Source organism: Sebastes umbrosus, chromosome 18 (assembly GCF_015220745.1).
Source record: "Sebastes umbrosus isolate fSebUmb1 chromosome 18, fSebUmb1.pri, whole genome shotgun sequence".
Classification (NCBI taxonomy): domain Eukaryota; kingdom Metazoa; phylum Chordata; class Actinopteri; order Perciformes; family Sebastidae; genus Sebastes; species Sebastes umbrosus.
In genome coordinates this window covers 29,051,167-29,067,704 of record NC_051286.1, presented here as the reverse complement: position 1 = coordinate 29,067,704, position 16,538 = coordinate 29,051,167, and the positions used below count along the sequence as shown (strand labels likewise).

Below are 16,538 nucleotides of genomic sequence, written 5' to 3'. Positions count from 1 at the left end.
GAGGCCTGGGTCATTACCCAAAGAACTAAATCGCGGCTGGCGTCTCCCTTAGAGATAGGGTCAGAAGCTCAGTCATCCGTGAGGGACTCGGAGTAGAGCCGCTACTCCTTTGCGTTGAAAGGAGCCAGCTGAGGTGGTTCGGGCATCTAGTAAGGATGCCTCCCTTAGGGAGGTGTTCAGCTGGGACCAGCTGGGAGGAGGCCACGGGGAAGACCCAGGACTAGGTGGAGAGATTATATCTCCACACTGGCCTGGGAACGCCTCGGGATCCCCCAGTCAGAGCTGGTTAATGTGGCCCGGGAAAGGGAAGTTTGGGGTCCCCTGCTGGAGCTGTTGCCCCCATGACCCGACCCCGGATAAGAGGTTGAAGATGATTGAGTGATGAGTGAGTGATGCTGAGATAAATGAGTATCTACTATAAACCTTGCTATGAATGTGAACCTTTGCAATTATAACAAAGTTAATCAACAATAATTTTGTGAGCATTCAAAACTACAGCCCCAAAGTGTGGATATCACAAGTTCTCTGTTGTCCACAATATCCACTAATATCTGTAATATCTGCCCAACTCTAAAGACATCTACCTGTCCATTCTCATAGCTCGCAGCTTGACTTACCTCAGTCTGTCAAGCTTGTGACTTTTACCCGAAATGGGTTAGGACTTGTGGAAATGATGTTTGTTAAAGGAATCAGAAATAGCAAATCCTTCAAATTCAACAACAAATCTGTTGTTTGTAACTGCCCTTTAGGACAACATCATATCCCCTTTCAGCAATGTCATTTGTCTGTTAAAATCCCTGCTGAGAAATAGATCTGCTGTGTGATGTGAGAACATCAGTTACAATCTCCAAGATCTCTGTTTCCTTCTCTTTGGTGGCACCTGCAATATGTGGAGAAGTGGTGATTGCAGGTGTGTTTATGGATCTCAGGACCATGGATGTATAATAAGACCTGTATACGGCTCCGCCTCTCAATTTTGCTTCCATTTGTTTCCAGTGGCCGCTTGCAGTATTAGTATAAAAATAACCCTGCGGCCAACATTAAACATGTTATTGTGCATTAACTGTGGCATGTAACAAACAAACAAGCTCACTTTTATTAACGCAGGCTGCCGTGTTGCCACATTTTTCATTTTTAAACATCATCAGAACATCAGAACCAGCATTAACTTGTTCAGCAGTTTGAGCTCCAGCAGATCTTCTATTGGATCGGACAACACGGGCCAGCCTTCGTTCCCCACGTGAGTCTCGGGTCTGACCCTGTCGCCGGTTCACCGGTTCTCCTTCCTTGGGATTCTTTTGGTATATCCTGACCACTTCAGACCGGGAACATCCCACAAGAGCTGCAGTTCTGGAGATGCTCTGACCCGGTCGTCTAGCCTGTACTATCTGGCCCTTGTCAAAGTCGCTCACATCCTTACGCTGGCCCATTTTTTCTGCTTCCAACACAAAGTTCAAAGTTCAAAATGTTCACTTGCTGTCTAATATATCCCCCCCACTGCCAGGTGCCATGGTAACCAGATAATACCTGTTATTCACTTCACCTGTCAGTGGTCTGAATGTTATGGCTGATCAGTGTATATATATACTGTGTATGTGTATATGTATATATGTATATGTACGCCAGAATCATTTGAGAACCAGTGTTTACAGAAAGTCCTGCAGACCCACTGAGGTTCACAGAGGGGATCAGAAGCACATGCAGGGATCTCTTTAATAATCTGAGCCAGGCATCATACCCCGACATTAATCCGGTTAATTGAGAGCAACTATTGGATGAACATGAGACTGTGAGAACCTTGACTGAAGCCTCACTGTGGGAGAGAGAAGGAGCCTAATGTAGAGTTGAAGATGGTGTATCTCTGCAGCCTTCTCTTCCTTCTTCTTCCTCCTTCTACTTCCTATAGGATTCAGAAAATCAGCCCATTATGAACATGAGGCTGCTCCCCACTCCCCTCTTTTATAATGGAATAATCTCAAAGTGAACGCACATTTATGAATATAAAACCCCAAAGAAATGATGGCATACTTAAAACAAATCCCATATACATCCACGCTGTGTTTATAAAATGAAATATGTTTCTGCTCTTCATGTTCATGTCATATCAACACTTCCACACTCTGGAAAGCTAAACATCAAACTGAACAGTTTAGAAGTTATTCCCTCTCTGTGTGTACTGTAGTCCGCTGCTGTGTGGGGTTTAGTGAGCATGGATTATCCTGGTGACTGTTCCAGTTTTACAGCCAATAAACACTAAAAATCAAATGAAATTTTCTACCAGAATACAAAGTTTATAAAAGGACAACGCCCTGTATTATATGCCCGTATAATTTGGAAGTTTTGACAGCACAGATAACATATAATAGAGGCTCTTCAATCACATTCCTGTCAGGACATGCTTAGAGCGTCTGTTTTCACTCTGCTCATTTTATGACTGATAAGAGATAACAGGAAAACAGGAAAAGAATTTGACATGAAAGAAACCCAGACTGAAAATATTTATGATTCTTAAAGCTATCAGACTTTTCCATCTGCCTGCTATAACTGTCATCTGTCAGTGTCTTTATAGATTAATATATTGAGACTTAATTAGAGACAGCATGCATGGAAGGAGCACCAGCATATGCCACTCAAATAATAGGCCTACATTTTAAGGTACCCTGTGTTTTTTTTGTGTTTCTCACCAAAACAAATGTGTGTCCAAGGACAGACTGGAAATACTAATTGATAAAAAGAATATAATAAACTCATTTAAAATTCTGCCCACCAGTAGAGATTGACCACCACCCATACAGCCCATGTCGCACGTTAAAAGAATTCTTAATTGAAGGACAAACTCAGGTCATTCCATAACCTGTGAGCTTAATGGTTAATTGGGCACACACAACTACAACTATGCACATAAAGCTTGCTGCATGCCTGCTCTGTGCCTCACTACTCAGCACCCATAGCCACACTTCAGTTGCTTCCCCATAGACTATATATAAGAAGAAGACGTAGTCACCGTGACGTCACCCATTGGTTTGTAGACTATGTTTTTGAAGCTTCGAGTTCGGCATTTTGGCTGTCGCCATCTTGTTTTTTTTAGAACCAGAAGTGACACGAGAGGGTGGAGCTAATGCTGCGTTCCAGACAACTCGGAACCTGAACATTTCCGACCTCCTACTGGAAAAAGAACAATGGAACGCCACTCAAAGTCCTAGTTCCTACTTGTGAACTCGAGGCAAATCCATTTATCAAAATCAAATCAACTTTTATTCACTCTGCCCATCCCTCCCTGTTTTCCTGTTTGCCAGCCTTGTGAGCGGAGCACATGCTGGCTTGTTTTCACTCCATGTGTTTCCTGTTCTCTTTCCAGCAGCTGGGAGGATGAAGGGGAGGAATCCTGGCAGTTTGTAGCAGCAGAAGAACAGCAGCACTGGCAGCCTCTCCAGCCCCTGTTTGACACCTCTGTCTGCGGCGGAGCTCACCATGAGTTAGAGGATACTGGAGACCGTCACCACAGCTGCCTTCCCTGCCATCTGGAGCACCGTGTCTGACCGCGACAGCAGCATCACTCGCCCTGCTTCATGAGCCAGCAGGATGCGGCTGAGGTCCTCGCACTCTCCGAGCGCCTCCTCATAGCGTCGCACAAGGGACAAGCCGACAATGTGGTCCAGCTCATCAACAAGGGAGCAAAAGTAGCCGTCACCAAGGTGAGTGAGCGGTCCAGAGGCTGATAATGAGAAGGATGATGCTAGTGGATACTTTAGTACATTTGTTTTGTTTATGGTTTTGCCCCCTTACCAACCAGTTGGTTGTTGCCTGGGTCCAGACCTTTGAATCCGCCCACTCCACAGGGAGTCCAGTTGACAGTTCTGTCTGACAAAGTCGGTTGATCACGCCAACACTTCTCTTGTCTTGTCTGAACAACAATCCAAAGACTGCTTGACTGCGAAGAAGCTTTCATGGCTGTGGACTCTTTTTGCTTGAAAAATTACTCAAAACTAGGTAACCATACGTTTTTACAACGATACAATTTACATGGTTCAAGGGCGATATCTGGCTCATCTAGAGCAATACGATACGATACCATTCAATGATTTGAAATCGATACAGTAACTATTTTTGCCAAAACTTCAATCAGTGTGACTGTGAAATAAATATGTGATACTGGACAGAGCAGGTCAGGATTCCTCAAAGGTTTTCTCGTGAGGGAATCAGGGATAAATGAATTATGAATATAAACAAGTAAACAACGATTAATGGCAAATACATACAGCTTTTATTAGAAAATAATAAAAAGTGCAACTTCAGGACCTGCTGCTTCAGTTCTCAAGATACAAGGCAGTGCAATATTTAACACTACATATAATAAACCAACTTCTATTCACGTTAAATGAACAGTGGTTTAACATGCTGCTTCTGTCCTCATTTTCAATAGAAACAGATCAATAATACAGAGATCAACCGCTGATAGTGATCAAACAGCTGATAGTGATCAACAGCTGATAGTGATCAAACAGCTGATAGTGATCAAACAGCTGATAGTGATCAAACAGCTGATAGTGATCAACCGCTGATAGTGATCAAACAGCTGATAGTGATCAGACAGCTGATAGTGATCCAACCGCTGATAGTGATCAAACAGCTGATAGTGATCAAACAGCTGATGGTGATCAACCGCTGATAGTGATCAAACAGCCGATAGTGATCAAACAGCCGATAGTGATCAAACAGCTGATAGCGATCAAACAGCTGATAGTGATCAAACAGCTGATGGTGATCAACCGCTGATAGTGATCAAACAGCCGATAGTGATCAAACAGCTGATAGCGATCAAATAGCTGATAGTGATCAAACAGCTGATAGCGATCAAACAGCTGATAGTGATCAGACAGCTGATAGTGATCAAACAGCTGATAGTGATCTAGTAGTCCACCTACAGGGTTCATTTGGGCTCTTTTCATACATGAAAACATCTGGAACAACATGTTGAAACTACGTTAGACTAACGTTAGTTTAATGTCTGTTTAGTTTTTTACTTTATTCCCGTCGTGATAATTTGCCTCGCGGACCGTCTGCTCTCCGGCTGGTTACGTGAGGCATGCATGTAGATATAATGACGGGGAAAGGAAAGTCATTTTCTCTGAATGAAAAACGACAGCGCACGGGGAAAGCTCCGGTGGATGAAGCCGCCCTCGTCAAGTGGATCGATAACGCCTGAAACTCTGCCGACCGGCTCCTCTGCACCGCAGCGTCGTCAGCTAACGCAGACCGGTGTCCGTCTCCCTCCGCGCTGTTACTGGGTGAGCGAGCGAGGAGTCCAGTGCGCCGTTCGTTTGCATGCACGCCATGGATGCGTCCTCGCGCTGCAGAGGGCAGAGCTGGCAAGCTGGTGCATGTCTGGAGAACCGGAGTAACGTTTAACTTTTCTTTACAAATAAAAGTGCTAAAAAACACTTTCTTATAACGTTTGTCGTCCTTAAATACAATATGCTAATCCTTAATATCCATACAATCGATTTTTGCATTTCAGATTGATTTTATATTGATATACGTCTCCCGTGAAGGACAACCTGCTGAGTACCTATCGATGTAGTTGGATCGTAGGAATATAAATGGATACATGGATTTAGTAGATGAATCGTTACACCCCTTCTCAAAACATCAATCAACTATCAAAATGATTGCAAATTAATTTCTGTTAATTGACAAATTGATTAATAGACTAATAGTTTCAGCTCTAATTTGGTCCTGGACACGGTATGTTCAAAAGCTACTGGCTGGATTTGCTGTCGGTAACTAAGTTCTTTTCCATTTTTGATGAAACAAATGGAGCTTTCAGATCAAATAGACTCAGTTTAGTTCATCAGTCAGTTGAACTCTGGTGAGAACAAAACAAGCAGACTGAGACACGCCTCTTCAAGCTGTCTCCATTTGGTTACTCGGTTAGATCTTCTCTGTTAAATTAAATCCATCTGCTGATTGTGAACTGTCAGAAGCACTATTTCCTGATCTGTATAATTGATGTATACTATATTTATACTGGATCATTTAGTAACCATGGTACACATGCACGTTAGCACGGAAGTGTAAGGTTTTTTCCATGATACATCATAAAGTGAGAAGGACATAAGGTGGAACAGGTGTGACATGACCGTCAGTCACTGACCCTAGTGACTGTGTCTATGTAGCGCTGATAATGCACGATGACATCACCAAAACTGACCAATAAATAATGTACTCGTCAGGCCATATGACTTTATTTTTACTCGTCTTAGTATGTTTATAATAAGTCAATGTGAACACATATGGGAACAGAACTAAAAGGCAACAATGATCATTCTTCTGTTTTGTTTCTGGACCAATTGAACTGAACCACAGTGAAACCACAACAGATATCTCTCCTGTCAGCGGCCTGTATTAAGAGTATCTGCGTCTTTGGGTGTCGTTTTACTCCCATTGTGTCACTGAGTTGTGTCACTCATAGATGTGGTTTAGTGCAACCCCATCTCCCATACAACTAAACATTCTCAATTACGTTTGGAGGGAAACCGTTTCAACACGTGGTTAACGTTGTAAATTGAAACCAAACAAAACAAAAAACATAACAACACTATTTAGTTAGGGTTAGCCAACAAAACTACTAGGTTGGGTTTAGTACAAAAACATCATCACTACACGGGACACGAACAGCAAGAAAGTCCTGTGTTTGTTGGACACATCCACCTCCCCTCCCACCTGCTTGCACTCAATATACTATGTCACCTGAGGCCTGTACTACGAAGCCAGTTCAACATACCCAGGGTATCTTCTCCTTATCTGGCTTCACTAACCCTAACAACAGAGATCACACTAAGCCGTCCTACGACGCTGGTTATCAACTCAGTAAATCAACCCAGGGTTTCTCAGTCTGGCTGTGAGCGCGTTCACATGAACGGGGAGGTGTCTGCAATTTATGACCAAACACAGACATCGACAAGTCTACTGTCATCAGAGCGACATGTTTTACAAACCAAGATCAAACTATAATATTAGACAAATACCAAGAAGTTAAACACATAATCCAGAATAAATATAACACAGTTGAAGCTGCCAGATGCAGGAAGAACAGCTGGCAAAATTAAAACTCCCGATGTGTGAATGATTAAATTAGCAGACTTATTAATTTAAAAGAATACTCAAAAGTCAGATATAGTCGTCTAGATGGGGCAGTGATATTAGAAATATCTTCTAGAAGTGTAATAGATGAATGGATTACACTTCATTATGCCCTTTAACAACATTACGGCGGAGTATTTCAGCCTTCAGATATTCCACGTCGTCTTCCACCTCCAGAAGCCAGGCTGTTGGTTAGGTGGTCAACCTGACTCTTCTTCTAGGCTTCTGCCAGCAGCGTTAGACTGTAGATCCTTCAGCTCATGTAAGGGAATGTCGCCACCTCCTGGTGGAGCTAGTAAATACACCTCATACTTACGGATTGTTTCTACAGATCTGCTGCCCTACGAATTGGACAAAATTACGTAACCACACAGGAGGGAAGTTGCAAATGTCACGTGGCCCACAAATGCACAGGAAGCGATCTGCAAATGCGCAAATATCATTCCACATGTAGAAATGTATCCACAAATGCGTATATATCACTTTACATGTAAACCTATAACATTTTTATGTGGAATTAAAATACGTATTTACAGAGTAAGTTATACGTATTTACAGAGTAAGTTATGCTTATTTGCAAATCGCCCTGTATTTTTGTGGATGTGACTTTACACAATACAAATGCAAAAAAAACGTTTGTGGGTAGTGAAATATTTGTAGATCATGGTACATATTTGTGAATTGTCTTCTGTGGATTACAACTATTATCTACAGATCTGCTGCGGTACGAATCGGACAAATTCTGTAAAAAAACAGGAGGAAAGTTACAAATGTTGCGTGGCCCATAAATCCACAGGAAGCGATCTGCAAATGCGCAAATATCATTCCACGTGTAGAAAGGGACGCGCAAATGCGTATATATCACTTTACATGTAAACCTTAAAATACATATTTACAGAGTAAGTTATGCATATTTGCAAATCGCCCTGTATTTTTGTGGATATGACTTTACACAACACAAATACAAAAATACATGTTTGTGGATAGTGAAATATTTGGAAATCATGGTACACATTTGTGGATTGTCTTCTGTGGATTACAACTAATAAAGTCCAATAAAAACGTCCATATTAGAGGACTATTTGTGATACATAAAAGACGAATGTAATACACGACAAAATAGGTTTCCTTCCAAATATAACTTAGAATGCAGTTTAGTTGAATGAGAACATGATTTTTAGGAGACTGTCTGGTGTATATAGCAGATAGCCTTAGTAATTTAGCCTAACTTAGATTATCCTTTGGATAACATATCCAGCAACACTTGGTCCATGGGCTCATCTGCATCTCTTAAATCAATTACACACAAAACAGAGCATGATGCCGGGTTAGCAGCGCTGGAGCTGCTGACATACAGTATGAACACAACACATTATGTCTCAAACGTACTAATGAAAATAATTCCAGCAGCTTCACATTCAGTCAGGGGAATGATGTTGTACAGCCAATGGAAAAAGACACTCCAGACGTGTGCTCTTATGTGTGTGTCACTTCTATGCTCAGATCTGCTCTTGAATACACTGTGTGTAGTCCTAAAGGGAAGGAGATAATACGATGTTTCTGTTGGATCCTTCCTTTATCAAAATATGGTTTCATTTCTATCAGTTACAAGTCATGACTTTTAGTGTTGGATTTCCTTAAATTAGACTTTCATTGCCATGCAGCTTCAATTGATAATAATAATAATAATAATAATAATAATAAAGCAAATCAGAAGAGTTACATGGCTTTAAAAAAAGCCTGACTGAATCTGTGTTTTTAAGGCCGATGTTGGTATTTGGGATTTAGGGTTGGGTCGGTGTAACATTTTTAAAACTGGTTTGATATTAAAGGTGCTAAAGATATAGAGGAGTAATGTCTACCTGAGCAGAGAATTAAGTCTCTCTCCCTCTGTGTGTGTTACAATCCCAGCTTCTCGGTGCTTTGTTGACATCGGCGGGCCAGTTGCATGTACTAACATGAGCATGCCCCACTGGCTAGCTTACGGCCGCCGCTCTGCCCTGCTCTCATACGGCGGTTACAGCTGATAACTCCGTCCCAACAGACGGCGCTGTCACAGAAGCGTAGCGCCCAACCTCCGGTTCCCCCTCAGGTTAACACTGTTAGCTCTGTCAGCACTTTCGCCATTGTTTGCACTGTTTAGCGTTGTTAGCATTGTTAGCACTGTTAGCGGTAGGCGGCGGAGCTAATGAAACCCAACGAGGAATATGTCTGAAATAATGAGCAGGATGTGCCTATCAAATTTCATGAATATAGGATCAACTTTGTCCAAACTATGGCCTTCCACACGTTAGGGGGCGCTATGGAGCCCACTAAACACTCTGAACCCAATCGCTGTACATTCACGTAAAGTTCACAGGTGTCCCATCTTTTTGCCAACTTTCATGAGTTTTCGAGTATACCAAGGTATGGTCAAAGACATAAGGGGGCGCTCAAGAGCCAACATGCCACGCCCAAGCCCAATTACACCACCAAATCAAAGTAAGTACTAGTGTGGAAGTGCGTGTAAAGTTTCATGAGTTTTTATGCATCCTAAAGTCCTCAAACATGTGTTCGTAAATTTGTAATCACGCACGAAATCTAAGATGGCTGACTTCCTGTTGGCTGAAAAAATCTAAAAAATCTATTTAATACAAACTTGAAGATGTGAGCAATGACCTACTTGAATTTCGTCAAAATCTAAGTAACTTTCTCTGTAAACCTGCCTATATTAGGGGGTGTTATCGAGCCCGCTGGCGACACCCGAGCCCAATCACTACAGAACTTTGAATTTCGCGCCAGTTCTGATGCGTATTCCAGTTTTCGTGAGTTTTCGTGCATCCTAAGCACCTCAAAAATGCGATATTCGAGCAGAAAAATAATAATCCTTACAAATACAATAGGTTTCCTCGCACTTCGTGCCAGGGACACCATTGAGTCCCTAGCACTTTGGTGCTCGGGCCCTAATTAATAAATAAATAAATGAATGAATTAAAATAGATTGAGAAAGTGTATAACATGATGATAGAAGTATATGATGGTCATTCCCTTGCTCTCTTATGTCTCATAAGTTGTTGCAGTAATTTTTGGGTTGATACCATTTATTACACAGATTTGATGCTAAATTTAACAATTTTTTCCCACCTGAGAATTGATCAACATTATCAATAATCCCTCCAAAATACCACATTAAGACACCAAGACCTTTAGGAACATCATAGAAAAAGACATGCTGTGATTTGGACATTTGGAGATTTCTGCAAGAATTGCATTTTTCGGCGATCGGATGGCGAGCACTTGTGTTGTGTAAACTGCTCAGAAACCCCCTTATTGTCAATCTAGCTAGGAAAGCCATCCATCCTCTGAATGCTCTAGGTCTCTAGTCTGATCCATCCATCCTCTGAATGCTCTAGGTCTCTAGTCTGAGCCATCCATCCTCTGAATGCTCTAGGTCTCTAGTCTGAGCCATCCATCCTCTGAATGCTCTAGGTCTCTAGTCTGAGCTATCCATCCTCTGAATGCTCTAGGTCTCTAGTTTGATCCATCCATCCTCTGAATGCTCTAGGTCTCTAGTTTGATCCATCCATCCTCTGAATGCTTTAGGTCTCTAGTTTGATCCATCCATCCTCTGAATGCTCTAGGTCTCTAGTCTGATCCATCCATCCTCTGAATGCTCTAGGTCTCTAGTCTGATCCATCCATCCTCTGAATGCCATAGGTCTCTAGTCTGATCCATCCATCCTCTGAATGCTCTAGGTCTCTAGTCTGATCCGTCCATCCTCTGAATGCTCTAGGTCTCTAGTCTGAGCCGTCCATCCCCTGAATGCTCTAGGTCTCTAGTCTGAGCCGTCCATCCTCTGAATGCTCTAGGTCTCTAGTCTGAGCCGTCCATCCTCTGAATGCTCTAGGCCTCTAGTTTGATCCATCCATCCTCTGAATGATCTAGGTCTCTAGTCTGATCCATTCATCCTCTGAATGCTCTAGGTCTCTAGTTTGATCCATCCATCCTCTGAATGCTCTAGGTCTCTAGTTTGTGGCTGTAAAGTTTCATGAGGCTGTGATTATCCTAGAGGTCACCACAGGTCATTTTATACAGTGAGGTCAATGAAATGTCTCCTATGGGGACTAACATCATCACACATGAATCCAGTTGGGCTCATTGGATCCACAAGAGTCTCAGCTTCACAGTGACTTTACATCACAGCTCACAGTCTTCATCAGTGGATGGAGTTGCTGAGTTGTCATTTTAGGTCTTTTGGGTCCCTGCAAGACAGGTTTTGCCTTGGTGATAGTGAAACCCCCCATGCTCTCCACCTCCTAATGGCAGCTGCTCTACTACTCTACTAGATTTAACTTTGATTCAGCTGGTTCAGAGTGACGTGTCTCAGCATACATGTTCCATGCTGAGTAACCTCCAGCACAAGTTTGCAGTGTGTTTTATGCACCCAGATGTGTAACAGTATCACAGCTGAGCTGCTGTGTGGCCAGATGGATCACACACACACACACACACACACACACACACACACACACACACACACAGTCCCCTGAGGCCTTGCTTTATTCTTTCATCCCAGCTCTCATGTCGCCTGTGAAGTTGTCCATTGTAGCGTAGCGCATGCGCAGTTTAAAACGATAACAGTGGCAGATTTACCACAGTATGTTTTAGTAATTTGTAGGGATGTACCCGAATCAGAATTTTTGGTTGTTTAATACAAAGATTTGACTATTTGTTCTTTATTTTTTCTTCAAATTGACTATCTGGCAATCAGAAAATCCACTGGCCTGAGTTCCAGTGATGATTTTGACCACATTAACAAAGTCAAATGCTAAGTCAAAGTAGTAGTAGTAGCAGGAGTAGTAGTAGTAGTAGCAGGAGTAGTAGTAGCAGCAGTAGTAGTAGTAGCAGCAGGAGTAGTAGTAGCAGTAGTAGAAGCAGCAGTAGTAGTGGTAGTAGAAGCAGCAGTAGTAGTAGTGGTAGTAATAGTAGTAGCAGCAGCAGTAGTAGCAGTGGTAGTAGAAGCAGCAGTATAAGTAGTAGTAGTAGTAGCAGCAGCAGCAGTAGCAGAAGGAGCAGGAGAAGTTTTAGTAGTAGCAGTGGTAGTAGAAGCAGCAGTAGTAATAGTGGTAGCAGTAGTAGTAGCAGTAGTAGTAGCAGCAGCAGTAGTGGTAGCAGTAGTAGTAGCAGCAGCAGTAGTGGTAGCAGCAGCAGTAGTGGTAGCAGTAGTGGTAGCAGTTGTAGTAGTAGTAGTTGCAGCAGCAGTGGTAGTAGCAGTAGTGGTAGTGGTAGCAGCAGTAGGAGTAGTAGCAGCAGCAGTAGTTAGCAGTAGCAGTAGCAGTAATGGTAGCAATAGTAGTAGCAGTAGCAGCCAGAGTAGTAGTAGCAGTAGTAGTAGTAGTAGCAGTAGTGGTAGCAGTAGCAGTAGAAGATGTATTAGCAGTAGCAGCAGCAGTAGCAGTAGTAGTACTGGTAGCAGCAGCAGCAGTAGCAGTAGTAGTAGTAGCAGCAGCAGTAGTGGTAGCAGCAGTAGTAGTAGTAGCAGCAGTAGTAGTAGTAGTAGCAGTAGTAGTAGTAGTAACAGCAGCAGTAGTGGTAGCAGTAATAGTAGTAGCAGCAGCAGTAGTGGTAGGAGTAGTAGTAGTAGCAACAGCAGTGGTAGTAGCAGTAGCAGTAGTAGTAGCAGCAGCAGTAGTAGCGGTATCAGCAGCAGTAGTGGTAGCAGTAGTAGTAGCAGCAGCAGCAGTGGTAGTAGTGGTAGCTGTAGCAGTAGCAGCACTAGTAGTAGTAGCAGCAGCAGTAGTAGTAGCAGCAGCAGTAGAAGTAGTAGCAGTAGTATTAGTATTAGTAGTAGTAGTAGTAGTAGTAGTAGCAGCAGCAGCAGTAGTAGTAGCAGAAGGAGCAGTTGTAGTAGTAGCAGTAGTAGAGAAGTAGCAGTAGTAGCAGTAGTAGCAGCAGCAGTAGTAGCAGCAGCAGCAGTAGTAGTAGTAGCAGCAGCAGCAGCAGCAGTAGTAGTAGCAGCAGCAGTAGAAGTAGTAGCAGTAGTATTAGTAGTAGTAGTAGTAGTAGTAGTAGTAGTAGCAGCAGCAGCAGTAGTAGTAGCAGAAGGAGCAGTTGTAGTAGTAGCAGTAGTAGAGAAGCAGTAGCAGTAACAGTAATGGTAGCAGTAGTAGTAGTAGCAGGAGTAGTAGTAGTGGTAGCAGTAGCAGTAGTAGCAGCAGTAGTAGTAGTAGTATAAGCAGGAGTAGCAGCAGCAGTAGTGGTAGCAGTGGTAGTAGTAGTAGTAGCAGCAGTAGTGGTAGCAGTAGTATTAGTAGTATTAGCATCAGTAGTAGCAGTAGCAGCAGCAGTAGTAGTAGCAGCAGCAGTAGCAGCAGCAGCAGTAGTAGCAGCAGTAGTAGCAGCAGCAGTAGTGGTAGCAGTAGAGGTAGCAGTAGCAGTAGTAGTAGTAGTAGCAGAAGGAGCAGTTGTAGTAGTAGCAGTAGTAGTAGCAGCAGCAGTAGTGGTATCAGTAGTAGTAGTAGTAGCAGCAGCAGCAGTATTAGTAGCAGAAGGAGCAGTTGTAGTAGTAGCAGTAGTAGAGAAGTAGCAGTAGTAGTAGCAGTAGCAGTAACAGTAATGGTAGCAGCAGTAGTAGTAGAAGGAGCAGTAGTAATAGTAGTAGCAGCAGTGGTAGTAGCAGTAGTAGTAGCAGTAGTAGCAGCAGCAGTAGTAGCAGCAGTAGTAGTAGTAGCAGCAGCAGCAGTAGTAGTAGCAGCAGCAGTAGAAGTAGTAGCAGTAGTAGTAGTAGTAGTAGTAGTAGTAGCAGCAGCAGCAGTAGTAGTAGCAGAAGGAGCAGTTGTAGTAGTAGCAGTAGTGGTAGCAGTAGTAGTAACAGCAGCAACAGTGGTAGTAGCAGTAGTGGTAGCTGTAGCAGTAGCAGCAGTAGTAGTAGTAGTAGCAGGAGCAGTAGTAGTAGTAGCAGGAGTATTATTAGTAGTAGCAGCAGTAGTAGTAGTAGCAGCAGCAGCATTAGTAGTAGTACTAGTAGCAGCAGTAGTAGTAGTAGCAGTAGTAGTGTAGTAGTAGTAGCAGGAGTAGTAGTAGTAGTAGTAGCAGCAGCAGTAGTAGCAGCAGCAGTAATAGTAGTAGTAGCAGGAGTAGTAGTAGTGGTAGCAGTAGTAGCAGTAGTAGCAGCAGCAGTAGTGGTAGCAGTAGCAGTAGTAGCAGAAGCAGTAGAAGCAGCAGTAGTAGTACTGGTAGCAGTAGCAGCAGCAGTAGTAGTAGTAGCAGCAGCAGTAGTGGTAGCAGTAGCAGTAGTAGTAGAAGCAGTATTAGCAGAAGCAGTAGAAGCAGCAGTAGTAGTACTGGTAGCAGTAGCAGCAGCAGTAGTAGTAGTAGCAGCAGCAGTAGTGGTAGCAGTAGTAGTAGCAATAGCAGTAGTAGTAGTAGCAGCAGCAGCAGTAGTAGTAGTAGTAACAGCAGCAGTAGTGGTAGCAGTAGTAGCAGTAGTAGTAGCAGTGGTAGTAGTAGCAGCAGCAGTAGTGGTAGGAGTAGTAGTAGCAGCAGCAGTAGTGGTAGTAGCAGTAGTAGTAGCAGCAGCAGTAGCGGTATCAGCAGCAGTAGTGGTAGCAGTAGTAGTAGCAGCAGTGGTAGTGGTAGTAGCAGTAGTGGTAGCTGTAGAAGTAGCAGTAGCAGCACTAGTAGCAGTAGTAGTAGTAGTAGTAGCAGCAGTGGTAGTAGCAGTAGTAGTGGTAGTAGTAGCAGCAGCAGTAGTAGCAGGAGTAGTAGTAGCAGCAGCAGCAGTAGTAGTAGCAGCAGCAGCATTAGTAGTAGTACTAGTAGCAGTAGTAGTAGCAGTAGTAGTAGTAGTAGCAGGAGTAGTAGTAGTAGCAGCAGCAGTAGTAGCAGCAGTAGTAGTAGTAGTAGTAGTAGCAGGAGTAGTAGTAGTGGTAGCAGCAGTAGTAGTAGTAGCAGGAGTAGTAGTAGTAGTAGCAGGAGTAGTAGTAGTAGTAGTAGTAGTAGTAGTAATAATAGTAGTAGCAGCAGCAGCATTAGTAGTAGTAGCAGGAGTAGTAGTACTGGTAGCAGCAGTAGTAGTAGTAGCAGGAGTAGTAGTAGTAGTAGCAGTAGTAGCAGTAGCAGTAGTGGTAGTAGTAGCAGTTAGCAGGGAAACAGAGAAAGTCAAACAATTCTATAATAAGAGGTATATAAAACTGTACGAGAGCATTTGGAGACAAATATTACACGGTAAAGTGACACCCACCATACTGAAAAAGCAACCCACAAAGCTACAAACGGACCCTCAGTCAGTGTGGAGACAACAGAGGCCGCCTGCTGGCCTGAGACATGCTGTGTACCTGAGCTGGGCCGGTGGCTTCCCTCCAAGCCAGGCCCAGTGTAACTCAATCCGAGGACCACATAAATACAGAGCAGAGCCGAGCCGAGCCGAGCCACACCCAAACAAAGCACGAACCTCCAAACGCCCAGATAATACCTGGGGTGTAATGCGGCACTGACTGAGGGTCTGTGTGGGAATACACATTTGATCTGTAATTAAACAGTATTACTCAGTAAAATGAGAGATTAACAGAGATCACCTGGATCTGGTGTTTGAAGTTTGAGTGGTTTACCTACATGCTGACATCCTGCTCTGTTATTCTTCTTAATGCAGTCATTATGTTGGATGTACTGTTCAGGATGTCAGGATGTGACACAATCCTCCCAGCCCGGCTGTACTCTATAAATAAATTTATATATATAGCTCCAGTATTCTGAAGCATCTTTAATGTTGGATACAATGACTGATTCAGAGGGATTAATCATGGTGTACATGAAGCCGTGAGGATTGATTGTGATGCACATATGACACATAATCTTTGGAAGCCTCCTGTTGGCTGATCCGGTGCTTGAGGGAGGATATTTGGTTAGAAAGGATTAGGGCTGCAACAAATGGTTATTGTCATTATTGAATAATTTGCAGATTATTTTCTTGATTAATCGATTAATCATTTTGACTATAAAATGTCATAAAATAGTGAAAAATGCACCTTACAAGTATACAGTACCCCGCAACAACGTAGTCGGGGATATACAGTGCTCCGCGTGTCCGTCCGTCTGTTCGTGTGTCACACTTTCGTTTCCGGAGCACAACTCTGAAACTATTTAATTTGGGAACTTCAAATTTGGTATGAGTGTTGATAGTGTGGTCTAGTTGTGCCTTTTGGGGATTAGAAGTCCAGGGTCCCCAACATTTTTGAAATGTTGGGGACCCTGTACTTGAGAAAGGCGAGCTAATAACAAGCTACATCGTGCTCAATAGACTAATTCCATTAGTTCCTAAAGGGAAAAATCTTTTGGCCAAGCGTTCGGCGGGGGGGTGGAGAGGGGATGTGAGCCATGTTGACTTTTGCCTTGTTTCCAGAGTCCAACGTGACATC

At 43.1% G+C, this 16,538-nt stretch overlaps 1 protein-coding gene across 5 annotated transcripts in view; it reads left to right on the top strand.

Annotated features, from left to right (window-relative positions):
• Window positions 1-16,538, top strand: part of ankrd6b (ankyrin repeat domain 6b) — a 72,483-nt gene that overhangs the window by 18,975 nt on the left and 36,970 nt on the right. For 4 of the 5 annotated variants that reach the window (XM_037750654.1, XM_037750651.1, XM_037750657.1 and 1 more), the window contains exon 2: window positions 3,359-3,695. Coding sequence is in view for 2 of the 5 variants with exons in the window: in XM_037750657.1 (XP_037606585.1) it covers window positions 3,570-3,695 (126 nt within the window). In the remaining 3 variants the exon portion in view is untranslated. The remainder of the gene's footprint in view (window positions 1-3,358; window positions 3,696-16,538) is intronic. The other variant, XM_037750653.1, reaches the window with a different exon arrangement.